General features: G+C 33.3%; 1 protein-coding gene across 1 annotated transcript in view; it reads left to right on the top strand.

Moving 5' to 3' along the window:
* Positions 1–18,228, top strand: part of SYCP1 (synaptonemal complex protein 1) — a 154,570-nt gene extending 136,342 nt beyond the window's left edge. Inside the window, exons 31-33 of the mRNA XM_082458274.1 lie at positions 4,348–4,491; positions 12,433–12,522; positions 12,630–18,228. Of these exons, the coding sequence (XP_082314400.1) occupies positions 4,348–4,491; positions 12,433–12,522; positions 12,630–12,767 (372 nt within the window). The 3' untranslated portion in view covers positions 12,768–18,228. The remainder of the gene's footprint in view (positions 1–4,347; positions 4,492–12,432; positions 12,523–12,629) is intronic.
* Positions 18,229–19,029: the final 801 nt, after the last annotated feature.

Raw genomic sequence — 19,029 nt, 5'->3', positions numbered from 1 at the left:
ATTTTAGAAGTTGTGTGTCAGGAACCAAGGACAAAGACCAAATATATATATATTTCTTATTGTATCACACTGCCAATCATGTTTTAAAAAAAATTATTGTACCAATTTATTGTACCAAATTATTGTACATTCTGGCTACCAGTGAATGAGAGTTCTGATTGCTGCGCATCCTTGTCACCACATGGTATTTTTCATCTTTTAGATTTTAGCTATTCTGGTGGTGTGGTGACCTTACTTTTTATTTCAAATGAAGTTTTATTTTGCAATTAATTTTAGATCTATAGAAAAGTTACAAAGGTAATATAGAGAATCCCTTTATATTCCTCACCCAGTTTTCACCATTGTTAACATCTTACATTACCAGGTACATTTGTCAAAACTAAGAATCATTCATTGGTATATTACTATTAACTAAACTTCAGACTTGATTTGGATTTCACAGTTTTTCCGTTAATGTCCTCTTTCTCTTCCAGGATCCAACTCAGTGTACCATACTGTATTTAATTATCATGTCTTGATCGTAATTTTTAATGTAGACATTTACATCTATAAACTTCTCTCTAAGCACTGATTTCACTGTATCCCATAAGTCTGTTGTATTTTCCTTTTCATTCTCTCAAAGTACTTTCTAATTTCCCTTGTGATTTATTTTTTGACCCATTGGTTATTTAGGAATGCATTGTATTTCCAAATTTGTGATTTTGCTAAGTATCCATCTAGCTGGTTTATAGTGTTGTTCAAGTATTATATTTCCTTGCTGATCTTATGTCTGGTTGTTCTTTTCATTATTGAAAGTGGGGGTATGGAAGTCTCCTACTATTACTGTTGAATTATCTAATTTTCCCAGTTTTTGGTTCATGTGTTGGGGCTATATTGTTAGCTGCATGTATACTTAATACCAATTATCTTTTCTTGATGGATTAACTCTTTTACCTTTATAAAATATTCCTTTTGTCACTAGTAATCTTTTTTTTAAAGTATATTTTATCTGATATTAGCTCTTTTTGTTTACTATTTGCATGGTTTATCTTTTATCACCCTTTTACTGCCAACCTATTCATGTTATGGAATCTAAATTGTGTCTTTTGTGGGCATCATATAGTTGGATCATGCTTTTTTCCATCATTCATTCTGACGATCTCTGCATTTTGATTGGAATGTTTAATTGACTTACATTTAATGTAATTACTAATAATGTAGAACTTAGGTCCACCATTTTGTTCTTTGTTTTCTATATGTCTTATGTCTTTTTGTTCCTGTATCTTTCCATTACTGTCTTATTTTGTGTTAAATAGGTATTACCTAGTATACCACTTTAATCTTTTTGGGTTTTACTATACTTTTGGAATGATTTTCTTAGTGATTAGCTGAAAAGTACAGTTAACACCTTAACTTAAATTTAGTTTGAATTAATGTCAGTGTAATGTCAATGGTATATAAAAACTTTGCCCCAATATATCTTTGTTCCCTCTTTCTGTTTTGTCCTATCATTGTCACATAAGTCACATATTTATACATTTTAAGCCCATCGATACAGTATTATTGCTTTATATATCTGTGTCTAAAATCAGATAGGAAAAACAGAGTTACAAACAAAAATATATTTATACTATGTTTTATAATTATCTATGCGGTGTCCTTTTCTGGTGCTCTTTATTTCTTCATATGAATTTGAGTCTTGTGTTCTTTCATTTCAGCCTGAAGGACTGCCTTTAGTATTTCTTGTGGGGAAGGTCTGCTTGTGACAAATTCTCTCAATTTTTGGTTATCTAGGAATATCTTAATTTCTCCTTCATTTTTGAAGGACAGTTTTGCTGGATATAGAATTATTTGGTAACGGTTCCTTTTAGCATTTGGACATGTCAATCTTTTATGGACTCTCTGGTTTCTGATGAGAAATCAGCCATTAATATTATTGAAGATACCTTGTATATGGTGAGTCCCTTGTCTCTTGTTACTTTCAAGTTTCTCTTTGTTTTTTGACATTTTGGTTATGATGTGTCTAGGTGTGGATCTCTTTGATTTTATCTTCCTTGGAGCTTGTTGAGCCTCTTGGATGTACAGATTAATGTTTACGTCAAATCTGGGAGGTTTTCAGTCATTATTTTTTCAAGTATTATTTCTGCCCTTTCTCTCTCTGCTCTCATTCTTTTTTTATTTTTATATTTATTTTTTTGGGGCTGTGCCACGTGGCTTGCAGGATCTTAGTTCCCCAACCAGGGATTGAACCCAGGCCACTTGCACTGGAAGCACAGAGTCCTAACCATTGGACCACCAGGGAATTCCCTCTGCTCTCATTCCCATTATGTGTATGTTGGTATGGGTGATGGTGTCCCACAAGTCTCTGAGGCTCTTTTCATTTTTCTTTTTTCTTCTTTCTGTTACTCAGATTGGATAATATCAGTTGAACTATCTTCAGGTTCATGGATTCTTTCCTCTACCTGCTCAAATCTGATGTTGAGCCTCTTTAGTGATTTTTCATTTCAGTTATTGTACTTTTCAACTCCAGAATTTCTATTTGGTTCTTTTAAAAATAATTTCTATCCATCTATTGATGTTCCATTTGGTTTGACATTGTCTTTATACTTTCCTTTAGTTCTTTGGACATGGTTTTTCTTATCTCTTACTATAATATGACTGTAAGATTACTATAATATGTTCACTTTGAACATATTTAAAATGGTTGGTTTAAAGTCTTTGTCTAGGAAGTCCAATAACTAGGTTTCCTTAGGGATAGTTTCTGTTGATTGCTTCCTCACACATGTATGGGCCATTATTTCTTATTTGCACAGCTTATAATTTTCTCTTGAAATCTGAACATTAAAAATAATGTAAGTGACAAATCTGGAAATCAGATTCTCCCTTCTCCTCAAGGTTTGTTGTTTCTGCTTGTCATGGCTTTTATTGTTTGTTTAGTGATTTTTCTAAATTAATTCTGTAAAGTTTGTATTCTTTGAGTGCCACTAAAGTCTCTACTAGTTAGCTTAATGTTCAGCTAATGGTTTAATAGAGATTTCCTTAAATACCCGGATCAATAAGTCTCACAATCTTTGACAAAGGACTATAAGTTAGTGTTAGGGCATGCTTTCAACACTCAGCCAGACAGTAGAAAACTCTGCCTTAGCCTTCAGTTTCTGCTTTTGCAGACCCTCAAGATGAGCCACAGGTAAGAGCTTAGGGCCTTCTCATGTCTTTCCTGTGCTTACTCACAGCCCTGTCTGTGAGCATGGCTTTCTGTATTTCCAGGAATATATCAGAGTTTTTCAAAGCCCCTATGGACATCTTATTTCCTAGCTGTCCTTTTAAGGTTTTTGGTTAGTCTGTCATTCACCCAACTGTTAGTCATTGCCTCAGGGAGCTGCAAAGTTAACACACTTGTCTTTAATTGTTTTTGACAAATATTATTCCCTACCCTACACACATCAAGGAGAAAGCTTTTTTTTTTTTTTAACTGAGTAAGCTCTGAGTTGGGTCAAATACCGACAGTCCTGTAAATGAAATCATCCAGAGAACCACTAGGCAGGTCAAATAATGACAACTCTTTGGGAATAAAACTTTGAAAGAGCTCCCAGTTCTGTTTTGCTGTGTCCAGTGGCTGCCAGGCTGGACCAGGAATGTGGGCTGTTACTTTTTAAGGGTACCGTAGAGCTAGAGAGCAGGGGATGAGATGAGGAAAAGTTAAGATACTGCTAATTTTGCTCTTCTTACGGAAGTTCAGCCATTGACAACAACAACAACAAAACTCTCCAGGTTGTTGCAAGCCTTTTGTTAATTTCCACAGTTCTAAACAAGCTGATTCTGACCATTTTTGTTGCTTTGTGGAAGAGCATATTTTTGGAGCTCCTTATTCTGCCGTTTTTGCTGATATCAGTGCCCTTATTTTTTAAAGATACTTTTTAAAAATTATAAAACTTACATATTCCATATTACAGGGTAATATGGAATACTAAACATTGACTAATGGAATTACTTTGTCAACAAAACATAAGCAAACTTTTTGTCGAATAAATCAGTAAGTAGTTTTATGGAGTGAGAAAAGCTTTCAGGTCTTGGGTCTTAATCATTGTTAGAAAAATTAAAGTCTCTCTTAAGATTGTTGACTGCTGAAGCTGGAGTGCCTCTTTTCTCTCTCTTTCTCTCTCTCTGCCCCTCCCTCTCTTTCTCCCTCTCTCTCCCCCATGATTTTTTTCAAAAACTTCTGAATTAAATTCTTATCCAAAATTTCTACTTCATATACATGCCAATAATAATGGAGAATTATTATTGATTGCTAAAACCTCAACTTGCCTTTATTAATAATATATGTTTTATTTGATGGGATAACATATTGTTTTTCTTTTTGAATAGGCATATACTGTGAAGACACCAACGAAACTAAAAATTCAGCAAAGAGAAAACAAGAATGTACCCATTGAAGAAAGTAGTAAAAAGAGAAAAATGGTCTTCAAGTTTGATATTAATTCGGATAGTTCAGAAACTACTGATCTTTTGGTAAAATTATTACAAATAATCAGCATTTATTATTTGTTTACATTATTATATTTCTACATTATTTCTTGATGTATATGTATAATATATATGCATAGTATCTATTATTGCAATACTGAAAAAAAGTAGAACTCTACTATAACACAGAACCCTCTACTTTTGCAGCATTTTAAAGAAATTAGGGTTAAAAAATCTCCCTAAACTTCAGAAAACATGACATTTTGAAATACTTGATATAACATAGTTGTCATATGAGAGGACTAACCCTCTTGTTTCCGGAAGAGTGTTATTTCTTTTCCTTTTTTTTTGTTTTTAAAGAAAGGCTAGGTGAATATCTTTAATCTTGCTGCAGCCAAATTTGTTATTCAAGACCCCTCTTGATTTTGCATATTATACATGTTCTTTTATTTTATACCACTTATTGGTTGAAATCTATATCAATGTATTGGTTGAAAACTATAACATTTCTATGATTCTTAATGGGATAATGTGTTAAAGATGACATGTTTAAGGAGGATAGTTCCCCTAGCAGTTTGTATCACCAATTACTCCCTACTATGAGTATATTAACACATATCAGTATTTTCTAAAGGCATAATAATGATTTATTGAGAATAATTAAACTTATACTCATTTAATTTAAAACCAGATAAACCTTATTACATGAAATGGAGCACTTTACCAAAGATTCTTAATTACAAAATTCCAGTTAAAGTCATTTGTTTCATTATTCCAACTCATAGCTATGAGATCCTTCAAGCTTTTATATTCCTTTGGGATCCTCTACTTTCATTTGTTCTGGAATAATGAGTAGCTGAAGTCTTAAAATTGTAATTATTGAAGTTAACTTATAGAAAATCCCTACTCTAGTATCTCTTTGTTTTGTAGATAATGATTAGCATTTTAATGATTAAACTGTGAACCAGGCACTACTGTAAAGACTTTACACAGATTACTTCAGTTATTTTTTGAAACAATCTCATGCTTTAGAAGTAGAGACAGGGTTGTTATTCTCATTTTACAGATGAGGAAACTGAGTCACACTGTTACTTTGCCTAAGGTCACATAACTAGTAAGACATGGAGCCAAAATTTGAATACCAACAGTCTAGCTCCATAGCCTATGTATGTCATTGTACATAATAACTGCCAGTTCAAACTGAAGTCCAGATATTAAAAGAATGTAATGAGAATTATTAGAAAGAGCATGAGCTATGGAATTAGATATTCCAGGGCTAGAATTCATGCTGTTTTTCTAGTAGTGTGAATTTAGGCTAGTTTCTTAGCTTATCTGAGATTTGGAATGACTCATGATTTCATTTCATTTTTAAAAGGAGCATCACAACTTTGTAGCACAATAAACATACTACAGTATTTTATTTATTTTTATTTTATTTATTACAGTTTAAACTAGTCTAAAGACATTTCATAGTGGGCTTTATTTGTTATAATTATCACTTGAAGTTAGTTATTTTTGTGATTTTCTTAGCTGTTGCATTTAAATTTTGGTGAACATTCAAATTATTATAAAAAGTAAGATTTAAAAATGTATTGTCTAGAATGACCTTAGAGAAGATAGTGGAGTAGGAAGTGCCAGGAACCCATTTCTCCACCTAGACAACAATGGTACTGGCAGAAACTGTCTGAAGTAATTTATTTTGGAACTCTAAAGACTATTTGAATGCTTGCAACTTCCAGAGGGAAACTTGGCTGGTAAGTTATGGTTAATTTTGGTCAATTTCAGCCTTAAGAGTGGTAATGGCGACCTATCACCCAACCTATAACCATGTGGTAGGGCCATGCTCATGTCTTGCTGGAACTAGGGTGAACAATAAGGACCTTGTCCTCTGAAGATCAAGGTTCAGTGTTCTGACTGCTGATTCTGATCACTGAGGTACAGGTACAGAGTCTGGCTGCCATTGTTTCAAACCTCACTGGCTGAAGTGTCTTCCAGAAGAACAAACTGCACTTTTATCTCTCTCTTTTTTTCCCCTCTTTGGAGAGCCAGATGTTCAAGCATTAGAACATTCAAAATCAATCACATTTACAGGGCATTTAGAAAGCCACACCCAGGGAAAGACACAGGCTCAGAAAAAAAACCAAGAAGATCTCAAATTTTCACCACAGGCTTATCCAATGCACAGAGACACTTTTAATAGTAAAACAAAAAGCAAAACAAATCTTAAGTAAATAAACAGCAAACCCTGGGGAAGGGGAAGAATCTGATTTGCAGATGTATCAAATTATAAGATTAAAGTGGCTAGTTTTCAACAACAACAACAACAAAATCACAAGGCATATGAAGAAAAGGAAAGTATAGCCTATTAAAGGAACAAAACAAATCAACAGAAAATGTCCATGAGGAAGCTCAGATATTGGACTTACTAGACAAAGACTTTAAAAACAACCATCTTAAAGATGTTCAAAGAGCTAAAGGAAGACATAGACAAAAACAGAAAAATGTATGAATAAAATGAGAATAACAATAAAGAGATAGAAATTATAAAAGGAACCAAGAAGAAATCTTGGAATTGACAGTACCGTAATTGAAATGAAAAGTGTATTATAGGGATTCAAAAGCAGATATAAGTAAGCAGAAGAAAGAATTGGTAAACTTGAAGATAGGACAATAAACTATGGAGTATAAGCACAGAAAAAAAGGAATGAAGAAAAGTGAACAGAGCCTCAGAAACTTGTGGGACACCATCAAAAAATCAATATATGAATTGTGGGAGTCCCAGAAAGAGAAGAGAGAAATGGGAAGAAAGAATGTTTGAAGAAATGGCTGAAACCTTTTCAGATTTTGATGAAGTTAATGAATCTACAAATCCAAGAAGCTCAATGAATTCTAAGTGGATAGATTCAAATAGACTCACATCAAAGTACATTATAATCAAACTGTTGAAAGACAGAGAGAATCTTTTTTAAATATAGCAGTATGTACATGTCAATAGGAGACTCCCTAACTATCCCTTCCCTCCACCCTTCCCCACCTGGTAAACATAAGTTCATTCAAAAGACAGAGAGAATCTTGAAAGCAGCAAGAGAGAATCAACTCATCACATATGTTACCCTCAATAAGATTATCAGCTGATTTCTCATTAGAAACCTTGGAAGCCAGAAGTGAGTAGGTTTACATATTCAAAGTGCTGAAAGAAAAACATTGTCAGCTAAGCATTTGCTATCTGGCAAAACTGTCCTTCAAAAATGAAGTGAAATTAAGACATTCCCAGATAAACAAAAGCTGAGGGAGTTGTCACTAGACCTTCTCTTCAAGAAATGCTGAAGGAAGTTGTTCAGGTTGAAATGAAAGTATGCTAGACGAAGAAATAAAAGATCTCTTATAAAGTTAAATACATTGCAAATTATAAAAGCTGAAATGATTGTAATTTTGATTTCTAACTTCACTTTTTATTCTCTACATAATTTAAAAGACAAATGCTTAATTAATCTATGTTGTTGGGCACACAATATATAAAGATGTAATTTTTGACATCAGTAACAGAAAAAGAATGGAGCTGTATAAGAGCAGTTTGTGTAGGCTATTGAAGTGAAGTTGGTATAAATTCAAATTAGGTTACTATAATGTTTGGTCATTAAATGTAATCCCCATGGTAACCACAAAAATTATCTATGGAATACACACAAAAGGAAATGGGAAGGGAATCAAAACATTTTACTAACAAAAAAGTCACCTAAACACAAAAGAAGAGAGTAATGGAGGAAATGAGTGACCAAAACCAAACAAACAAAACACCTATGAAGCATATAGAAAATGAATATCAAAAAAGGCAAAAGTTTGTCTCTCCTTATCAGTAATTACTTAAATGTAAACATATTATACACTCCAGTAAACAAAAAGAGACTCATGTTAGCTTTAAATTGGTTAAATGTGAAAGGATGGAAAAAGATATGCAAATAGTAACCAAAAAGGAGATGGGATGGCTATACTAATATCTGACAAAATAGACTTTAAATCAAAAAGTACAAGAAACAAATAAGGACATTATATATTAATAAAAGATTCAATACAGCGGGAAGTTATGAGAGTTTTAATCATTTACACATCTAATAACAAACACTTAAAATATATGAAGTAAAGCTTTATAGAATTAAAGAGAGAAATAGACCACTACCCATTAATAGTTGGATACTTCAATACCTCACCTTCAATAACGGTTAAAACAGCTAGACATAAGATAAGTAGGGAAATACAGGACTGGAACAACACAAACCAAATGGATTTAATAGCTATGTATAGAACACTCAATCCAACAAATCCTTCTCAAGTGCACATGGACATTCTCCAGGATAGACCATATAGGTACCAAAACAAGTCTCAATAGACTTAAAAAGATAGGCATCATATAAAGTATCTTCTCTGAATACAAAGAGATGAAGTTAGAAATCAATAAGAGAAGGAAAATTAGAAAATTCACAAACTTGTGGAATTTAACACACTTCTAACCAACCAATGGATCAGAGAAGAAATCACAAGGGAAATTTGACTTAGAGATGTGTGAAAATGAAAAACACAATACACCAAAACTTATGTAAGACAGAAAAAACAGTGCTCTAAGGGAAATGTAATAGCTGTAAATTCCTACATTGAAAAAGAAAGAAATCAATAAACTAACTTTATACCTTAAGGAAATAGAAAAAGAAGATCAAACTAAACCCAAAGCTGACAGAGGAAGGAAATAGTAAGGTTAGAGTGGAGATAAACAAATTAGAGAAAAGGAAACAACAGAAAATCAATGAAGCCAAAATTTGTTTCTTTGAAAAGATCAATTAAATTGACAAACCTTTAGCTAGACTGACAAAGAAAAGCAAATACCTAAAGTCAGAAGTATAATTGGAGATGTTATTACCAACATTTTAGAGATAGAGAATACTGTGAATAATTATATGCCAACAAATTAGATAACCTAGAAGAAATATACAAATAGAAAAACTACTTGAAATACACAAATTACCTAAATCTGCTCAAGAAGAAACAGAAAACCTCATCAGAGCTGAGTTAGTAATCCAAAACTCCCAACAAAGAAAAGTCCTGGACCAGATAGCTTTATCGATGGATTCTACCAAATATTTAAAGACTTAGCACCAGTCCTTCTCAAAGTCTTCCAAAAAGTTGAAGGGAGAACACTTTGTAACTCATTCAGTAAGGCCAGCATTACCTTGATACCAAAGCCAGATGAAGACATCACAAGAAAGGAAAATTGTAAACCATTATTCTTTCTGAACATAGATGCAAAAATCCTCAACAAAATATTAGCAAATCAAAACCAACAGCATAGTAAGAGGATCATTTACCATGACCAATGAGACTTATCCAAGAAATGCCAGAGTGGTTCAATATAAGAAAATCAATATAGTACACCATATTAATAGAACGAAGGAAAAAAAATCCAAGTGATCGTCTCAATTGACATGATAAAAACTCATAAAGCTAGGACAGAGGGAAAATTCCTCAACATGATAAAGGGTATGAATGAAAACCAAAGCTAACATCATACTCAATGGTGAAAGACTGAAAGCTTTCCCCCTAAGATTAAGAATAAGACAAGGATGCCCACTTTCACCAATGTTGGTCAGCATTGTACTGGAAGTTTTAGCCATGGCTTTTAACTATTAGACAAATACAAAAATCAAAGAAAAATAAAAGGCATGCAAATGTAAAAAAGAGGTAAAACTGCCTCTAATTTGCAGGTGACATGATCATATCTATACATGGAAAATCACAAAGCCTAAACAAAGCTTCTAGACCTAATAGATAAATTCAGCAATGTTGAAGGGTATAAGATCAACATATGAAAATCAGTTATGTTTCTATACACCAACAATGAATAATCCAAAAAGGAAATTAAAACAATTTTATTTACTATACCATTAAAAAGAATTAAATACTTAAGAACAAATCTAGCCAAGAAAGTAAAATACTCATACACTGAAAATTACAAAACATTGCTGAAAGACTTAAAAATAAGGGAAAAAAAATTCTGTGTTCATGGATAGGAAGACTTAACATTGTTAAGATGTCAATACTACCAAAAGCAGTGTACATATTTAACACGTTCCCTCTCAAATTTCCAACAGCTTTTTTGGCAGAAATGGAAAATTTGATACATTTATACAGGTTTGCAAGGGGCCCCAGATAGCTAAAGCAATCTTGAAAAAGAAAGACAACATTGGAGGACTCACAGTTCCTGACTTTGAAACTTATTACAAAGCTAGTAATTGAAATAGTATAGTACCGGCATAAAGACAAATATATACACCAATGTAATAAAAAACAGAGCCCAGAAATAAATCTTCACATATATAATCAATTGAGTTTTGACAAGAGTGCCAAGATCATTCAATGGGGAAAGGACAGTTTTTTCAACAAATGACACTAGGAAAACTGGATATCCACATGCAAGAGAATGAAGTTGGACTCTTAACTTACACCATATACAAAAATTGACTCAGAATGAATCAAAGACCTAATCGTAAGGACTAAAACTATGAAACTCTTAGAAGAACATTGGGAAAATCATCATGACATTGAATGGCAAGGACTTCATGGATATGATGACAGCAAAGCACAGGCAAAAAAGAGAAAAAAATAGGTAAATTGGACTTCATCAAAATTAAGAACTTAAATGCATCAAAGGACTCTATTAAGAAAGTGAAAAGACAGGTTAAAGATTGGGAGAAAATATTTGCAAATCATATATCTGACACGAGATTAATATCCAGAATACATAAGGAACTCCCGTAACTCAATGACAAAAAACAAGCCAGTTGAGAAATGGGCAAAGGACTTGACCAGACATTTCTCCAAAGGATATATACAAGTGCCCAATAAGCACATAAAAGATGAATGCTACAGAGTTATAAGGACAGACAAGTTTTTTTTGTTTTAAATTAGGTTAATTTATTCTTTTTATATAGGCAGCCATTAATGAACATTCAGTTACCATGCACTAAGCAAAATTTTAATGATAGTTTACAATATGATTTTTAAAATAATTTCTCTTTTCTAAGTTGGTCAGTTGGTGCATACTGATTTGAGTGTATCTGAAAAGTCAGCTCTTTGTGACTTAGTGAATTCTGCTGAAATCTTAGAATTCATGAAAATGGCTGAATATTTTCATCCATGAAGCTTCTGAAATTTGTGTTAAGTGTGACTTTAATGAGCAGGAAAAGATAATGTGAACTGATTGCTTACCTGACTAAATTTATGTAACATATTCATTCAGGAAATGGATTCTGGAGCCAGCCTACCTGGATTTGAATCCTGGCTCCACCTCTTACTAGCTGTATAGTCTTGGGCAAGTTACTTAATATTTGTGTGTCTCAGTTCTTCACCTTTAAAATGGGGATAATAGTAGTATTTGTGTGTCATAAAAATGTTGTGAGGATTAAAACTAATTAAAATATGCAAAGTGCTTAAAGTAGTGCCTGACATAAAGAAAATACTGAATAAGTGTTAGCTATTATTATTTCAGAAAATATTCATAAATTGATAATTGACAACATTTATAATTTTTATAGGATTATGAATGCTTATTATAAAGCCTAAGTGTATTTAAATAAGTAGGTTGGGGAGAAGGGGTGGGGAAAGTGATAGTATGAAGACTCTGAAACTGAAATAGAAATCAGTAGAAAAACACTATTCATACACATCTTGTATTCCACATAACCTTTTAGGTATATAGTTAATAGAATCAAAATCTAGGTCCTTGTTTGACAGATTGAGGATTTATTTTGTCATTGTCTTCTTTCTTCAGTCTTTTAAATTTTTTTTCCTCTTCTTTTCCTTTCCCCTCTCTCCTCTTTTATTCTCCCTCCTTGTACTCCTCCATCTCCTTCTCATATGTGGGATGTAGACAAAAATTTAATAATATAATATTAATGGTGGCAGCCTCCAAATTATATTTTTATATTTCTCTTTAAGAGCATGATTTCAGAGGAAGAGACATTGAAAAAACTATACAAGAAGAATAATCCACCAATTTCTCAACTTTGTGTTAGAACACCAAAAAAGGTAGTTTTAAAATTTTATTTCAGAAAGCAAATTTCAAAAGCTGGATTTAATTCTTTTTTTCTTTTTTTTAGTTAAACATATTATGATTTTATTTATTTTCTATTCAGACTCCTTCATCTCTAACAACCCCTGGATCTATGCGGAAGCTTGGAGCTATGAGGAAAATGCAGGAGGACCGTTGGGCTGTAATTGCTAAAATGGATAGGAAACAAAAACTAAAGGAAGCAGAAAAGCTATTTGTTTAATTTCAGAAAATCAGTGTGATTAAGGAGCCTAAATAACAGCAAATTTATAGTTAATTTTTTTATTCTCATTTTCTACAGAGCCAAACATTTTCTTAAATTGAGACTTTTTTGATATTTTCATAATTAATTTGTTTCTTTATATTTTAATATTTTGGCCTAAATGGGAGATAACCACATGTTACTTAAAAACTTGTAATTCTATTCAGATAATTAGATGATTATATTTTGGTTTTACCTTTTCTTGTATTCATGAAAGCTGTTTTGGCTAAGTTTTCACACCTGTAAAGTTGTCCGTTGAACGCTAGGAACACATTACTGAGATTTACTATTTATTCTTTACTATTAAAATATTTTAGATGCAAATACTTCTCATTGATTCTGTGAGGTAATCTGGACAGCTAATCATTATAATTTTGCTAATATTATTTATTTTTAAAATCTTGAGGGCATTTAAGTTTCACGGTTCTGAAGCAGCTTTGATTTATCTATTTATAAAATTGACAAATGGCTTTAAGTTGTGGGAAAAAAGCCTCCACCAGTATGACTACCTAAAATACTTCATTTATTCAACATTCATTTGGCAAATATTTATTGAATATCTGCTAAGAATTAAGCACAGTTCTAGATACTGGGGATATAAGAATGAATGAAACAAAAATAAGCCCTCTCTTCTTCTAGAGCTTACATTTTAATGGGGAAAATAGACAATAAATAAACTATATAAGCAAAACACAGAGTATATTAGTTAATGATAATCGCTAAGGAGAAATAAAACAGGTAAGAGTATTAGGGAGTATTGAAGAGGGTTGAAATTTTATGTAGAGTGGCCCTTAGCGCAATGACATTTGAAGATCTGATGAATAACTAGTAAGCCTGTGGCTATCTTGAGGAGAACATTCCTGATAAAAGGAACAAAAAGTATAAAGGCCCAGAGGTGGAGGTGTGCTTAGTGTATCTGGGAAACAGCAAGGAGGCCAGTGTGGGTAGAGGATAATGAGCAAAAGAAGAGTATAAGGAGAAAAGACCTGGTATTTAACAAGATAGGGAGTTTGGGTGGGCAGATTATGTAATGCTTATAGGCTACTGTAAGAACTTTGGCTTTTACTCTGAATAAGATGTGAAATTAGCAGATATTTCTGAGCAAAGGAAACTGTGATCTGACTCATGTTTTAAAATAAGGATCTTTCTGACTGCTATATTGAGAACAGATTTTGAAAAGAGGACAAAAGGTTAAAACAGAGGAAAACAGGTTATTTTAATAATACACATGAGAGATGGTAGTGGCTTGAACAAAGCTGAGAGCAGTAGAGGAGTAAAGAGGTCAACTTCTGGATCTATTTTTAAGATTAGATGTGGGATGTGATAAAAAAAAGAAAAGGCTAAGGATAATGTCAATATTTTTGGCCTGAGCAATGTAATTTTGGACATATTAGGTCTAAAATGTATATTAGACATCCAAACAGAGATGGTAAGTAGGCTTAGAGACAGATCCAGGATAGTGATATAAATTTGGGAGTCAACAACATATTTAAAGCTATCAGAGTGGATGAGAACATGTACAATTATGAGAGTGACTGTACCTAGAAAAGAGAAGAGATCAGAGATGAGAAGGAACCATAAAAGGTTTAACAAGGGTAATACTGAAGTCTAGCAAGAAGGTATTTCAAAGAAGAAGGAGTGATAAATTGTGTTAAATACTGCTCAGAGATAAAATTGATTAATGTGTTATTAATGGGGAGGTCTTTGGTGATCTTAACAATGGCAGTTTCAGTGAAGTGGAGTTCGATTGGAGGGAGTGGTTAAGGAAAGAATGGAAGGAAAAAAGTGGAGACAGCTATCTTCATTAAGAGTAAGAAAACTAAGAAGTTATACCTTAAAGGGAAGAAGATAAATGAGATAGCTACTTGAAATGGAAGTGGGTCAAGAGAAGATTCTTTTTTAAAAGATGTAAGAATTAATAGCAAGTTTAAATAATTAAGGAAAGATTCAGGATGATGGGAAATGATTATGCCGAAGAGAAAGAAGATTTTTTTTTTTTTAAAGTAGAATGTCCTATAATAAATAGGCAAGAGGAATGGAATCTGGTGGAAGATTAAAGTGCTGGGCCTTAGCTAGGAGAATAGACAGTTCTACCATAGTAACAAGGGAAAAGGAAACATATATCACAAGATGATGGTGGATGGGAGTTTGTAGAACTTTTGGTTTCATAGCTTCAATTTTTTTAAGTGAAGTGAGAATTAAGATCATCTACTGAGAATGAAGGTGGAGGGGAAAGTGTTGCAAGTTGTGAAGAGAAGAGTAGGTATGAAAGACTCATCTAATAAAGGGAGTGAATGAACTTTATAAAAACAACTGGCAAATGGAAAAAATAGTCTTAGAGTTGTCTATAACAATTTTGGTATAGTAGAATTTTAATTTCCTTATGGTGGGGAAATGTGTTTGTAGGAAAGGCTACCCAGGAAAAAATGGAAATGCTATATAACATTATGGAAATTATGTTCCTCCTTCAATTTGTGTGCCTATAACTGTACTCTGAAAACTGGATATAGTCTTAGGATTTCTAGCTTTTGATCTAGAAACTTTAATTGGAACTTTATAATTAGTCTCCTGAGCAAGTATTTTCTTTGGAGGTTTATTAGTATTGATGACATGATATTTCACATTTGAAGCTACTATATATTTTCAAACATTTTAAAATAAAACAAGACTTGTATTAGTTAACACTAGCTTCTCTGGCTAATCATCAACTTCTCACTTAAATGCTACTATTTAGTAAGCAGCATTTCTCCAGGTGGTGATTTGGGAACCCTGGCTCCTTCCAACTTCTAGCTCTGCCATCCTCAACAACTTGCTTCCAAGGTTGTTGCAAAAGGGGAAATACCATGGAGGATCCATGTGGGAAGTTTTTAATGACCCAGGTCTGAAATAGATGTACATCACTTCCACCCACATGCTACTTTCTGGAACCAAATCATATGGCCACACCTAATTTCAAGACAGACTGTGATCCATTTCTAGTTATCTCTCAGGAGATCAGGGAAGGGGGTCAGGTGAACAACTAGCCAGCCTGTCACAATTAGTTTGCACTCTTTAAATTTTCAAATATTGTTCTTCCTTGCTTTTAATTTTAAAAGATGAGTTAGGCTGTTAAGTTTTGAAAGATTGCTTCTTGCTGTTTTTGAGCATGCTGGGCATGCTTCTTTCTTGGAAACTTTCCCCTCTCTCCAGTACTTCTGATTCCCCTTACACTGCTCTTTTTCTCCCCATGGCACATATAATCTTCTAACACACTATATACTTTACTTAGTATTTTTATTATTCATTGTCTTCACTCACTAGAATGTAAACTTCACAAAGACAGGGGTTTTTGTCTGCTTTGTTTATTGATGCATCCAGAGTACTTAGAACAATGCCTGGCCCATTGTAGGTACTCAGTATTTGTTGAATTGATTAAATAAAAATTTAATATATATTTAAGAAAAACTTACATATACCATACTGATGATTCTTATAGTAAGTAAAACTTCAGAACCAAAATGTTTAATACGTGATTTAAAAATAAGATCAGAAACGAATACAACATTGTAAAGCAACTATACTCCAATAAAAATTAATTTAAAAAAATAAAAATAAGATCAAATATTGGAAATTAGAAAAACATAAAATTTCCTAAAAGCATATTGTTATAGTAGCCTATATTTGTGTCTTCTGTTTTGAGCTTTGGAGAGTCAGTTTTGGTTTAGGTAACTCCTGAAAAACACCAGAGTAAGAAAAATAATTTATCATTCTAAATTTAGGGATCAGTGCACTCATTTGTGGTAATCTAATCAAAAAAAAAAAAAAACTCACAAAGAAGCTCATAAAAATAATTTTAACTAACATTAATGAAAATTTGGAAAATTTATAATTTAATTATTATGAAAATGTTATAAGCTAATTACATAATGTTTAATACCTTTTTAAAGCATATTAATTTAAACTGAGTGCAGTTTAGATATTATTATAAGAAGAAGCTTTTTGTCGTAGCCCATTTTTAGGTTGGTAGGAAATACTTCTTGCCCTTTAGTCACTCTTTGAAGGAGTGACAATATGATCCATGAGTTTAGGAAAATTAGGCATAGGGGACCCAGCCTTCTCTACTCTTTTCATCATGAAGCTTCTTGCAGGAGGCATGTGATCTGCTCCATGCTGTATGTTTTACAGAGCAGGCTTTGCCCTGCAGATGAAAGGTCCTCTAATGAGGGGATAAATTCAGTAGAGCGTTATCAAATCCCAGTAATTTGATAAGTAGGCTGGATACTTTGAGAAAAAAATAGAGTAGAATTTGGGGCTTCCCTGGTGGCGCAGTGGTTAAGAATCCACCTGCCAATGCAGGGGACACAGGTTCGAGCCCTGGTCCGGGAAGATCCCACATGCTGCGGAGCAACTAAGCCCGTGCGCCACAACTACTGAGCCTGCACTCTAGAGCCCGCGAGCCATAACTACTGAAGCCTGCGCGCCTAGAGCCCGTGCTCTGCAACAAGAGAAGCCACCGCAACGAGAAGCCTGTGCACGGCAAAGAAGAGTAGCCCCCGCTCGCCGCAACTAGAGAAAGCCTGCGCACAGCAACAAAGACCCAACAGAGCCAAAAATAAATAAATTAATTTTTTAAAAAAGCTTTAAAAAAATAGAGTGGAATTTGGGGGAGCTAAATAACACTAATATTGAAACTCTGATGTGGCTTTGGTGGTCCTGTTCTGGACCATAGCCCCATAGGAATTTTCACTTGGTGAGTCATTATAGCCTATGGTAGCTTTGCTTTTACATGAATTACTGTTTTTATAGAAATAGGTTGCAGGTTCTGGATCTTAACTGAATGATTTGTAAGCTTTGTCTGAAGCAAAAATGAGTACTTCAGTGTGTCTACAGGCCATAACGCTCCAGCAGAAGCATGGGCTGAGGGAACCTCAGCCAAATTTGGGCTGTAAAAAGAGCATACGTTAGCCACACTAGACTGAGCAAGGGTGTGGGGCTCAGGGGTTATATTTTGGATATATTTTGATAGTGGAACCAAAAGAATGTGCTGACAGTACTGACAGGTTGGCTGGAGGGATGAGGTGAAAGAAAATGTGTAAGGTTGGGTTTTCAAGTTCTGTTTTGAGCTATGTAATATTTGAGATAGCTTAGATATCTAAGTGGAGATGTTGAGAAGGTCATTGGACAAATGAATCTGGAGTTTTCCCGAAGGGTCAGTATTTAGTAATCATTGGCATAAACATGCCATTTAAAGCACAGGATTGAATGCACTCTCTTTACAGATAGTGAGTGTGTAGTTACAGAAGGGAAAGGAGTTAGTACTGAGCCTTGGGATACTGAAACATTGTGAAGCAATAGAGAGGTTGCTGTAAAGACTAATAAGGGAGACAAGTGAAGTGTAAAGGATCATGGAAACCTAGAGAACAAAGTGATTCAAGAAAGGAATATTCTGTATCATATTCTGAGTGGCAATACCTGAAAGTATAGAATAAATAGTTGGATTTTGGGGTATCAATATGATAAATGATACTCTCAATGACTTGCAGTCTAGTAGCAAATATAAATGTGTAAACAAATGAGTCACTTATAAGTAATTCAACAGTATACAAGTATGAAATATACAGAGACATAAATGATAATTTCATGTCTTGACTTCAGAGAAGGCTTTCTGGAAGAGATGGATTTTGCACATAAATAGGAATTCTACAGGTGTATAAGAAGGATAAGAGGAAATCAAAGCAGAAGAAATAGCAAAATAAAGGTTGAAATGAAGAGTAATTAGTAGAACCAGACCATGGTCTCTTCATATAGAATGTTGTATATTATGTTGCGAAGCTTGTACTTTTTTGGTATGGAAAATGGAATAGTTTAAGCAAGGAAAATAAGACTTTATTACTTAAAATATGGTATTTTAAAATTAAAACTTTACAAAAGGATATAAAGTATATGGTTTCCCAACTTTATCATCCATCCTCTCACTTGAAAAAGACTTTTGTTTTAGAAAGATCATTAGATTTAAATCAGAACAGGTGAGGTTATTGAAGATATTAAAATAGTCCAGGTGAGAGATGGGAAAATTTCTTAGACTGATAGTTTAAGTTATAGACTTTTAGATTAGACCTAATACCTGCCCTAAGAAAAATATCCATAACTTTATCACTTTAGCAGTAATAAAATGTCTCCTACTTCATGTAAATGTAAATTAATAACGTCAAAGAGCAAGTTGCTTCGGTTGATATAAAGGTTA

This window comes from Balaenoptera physalus (genome assembly GCF_965194825.1).
Source record: "Balaenoptera physalus genome assembly, chromosome: 1".
Taxonomy (NCBI): Eukaryota; Metazoa; Chordata; class Mammalia; order Artiodactyla; family Balaenopteridae; genus Balaenoptera; species Balaenoptera physalus.
The sequence above is the reverse complement of the archived record's forward strand: the minus strand, read 5'-3'. Positions and strand labels throughout refer to the sequence as shown.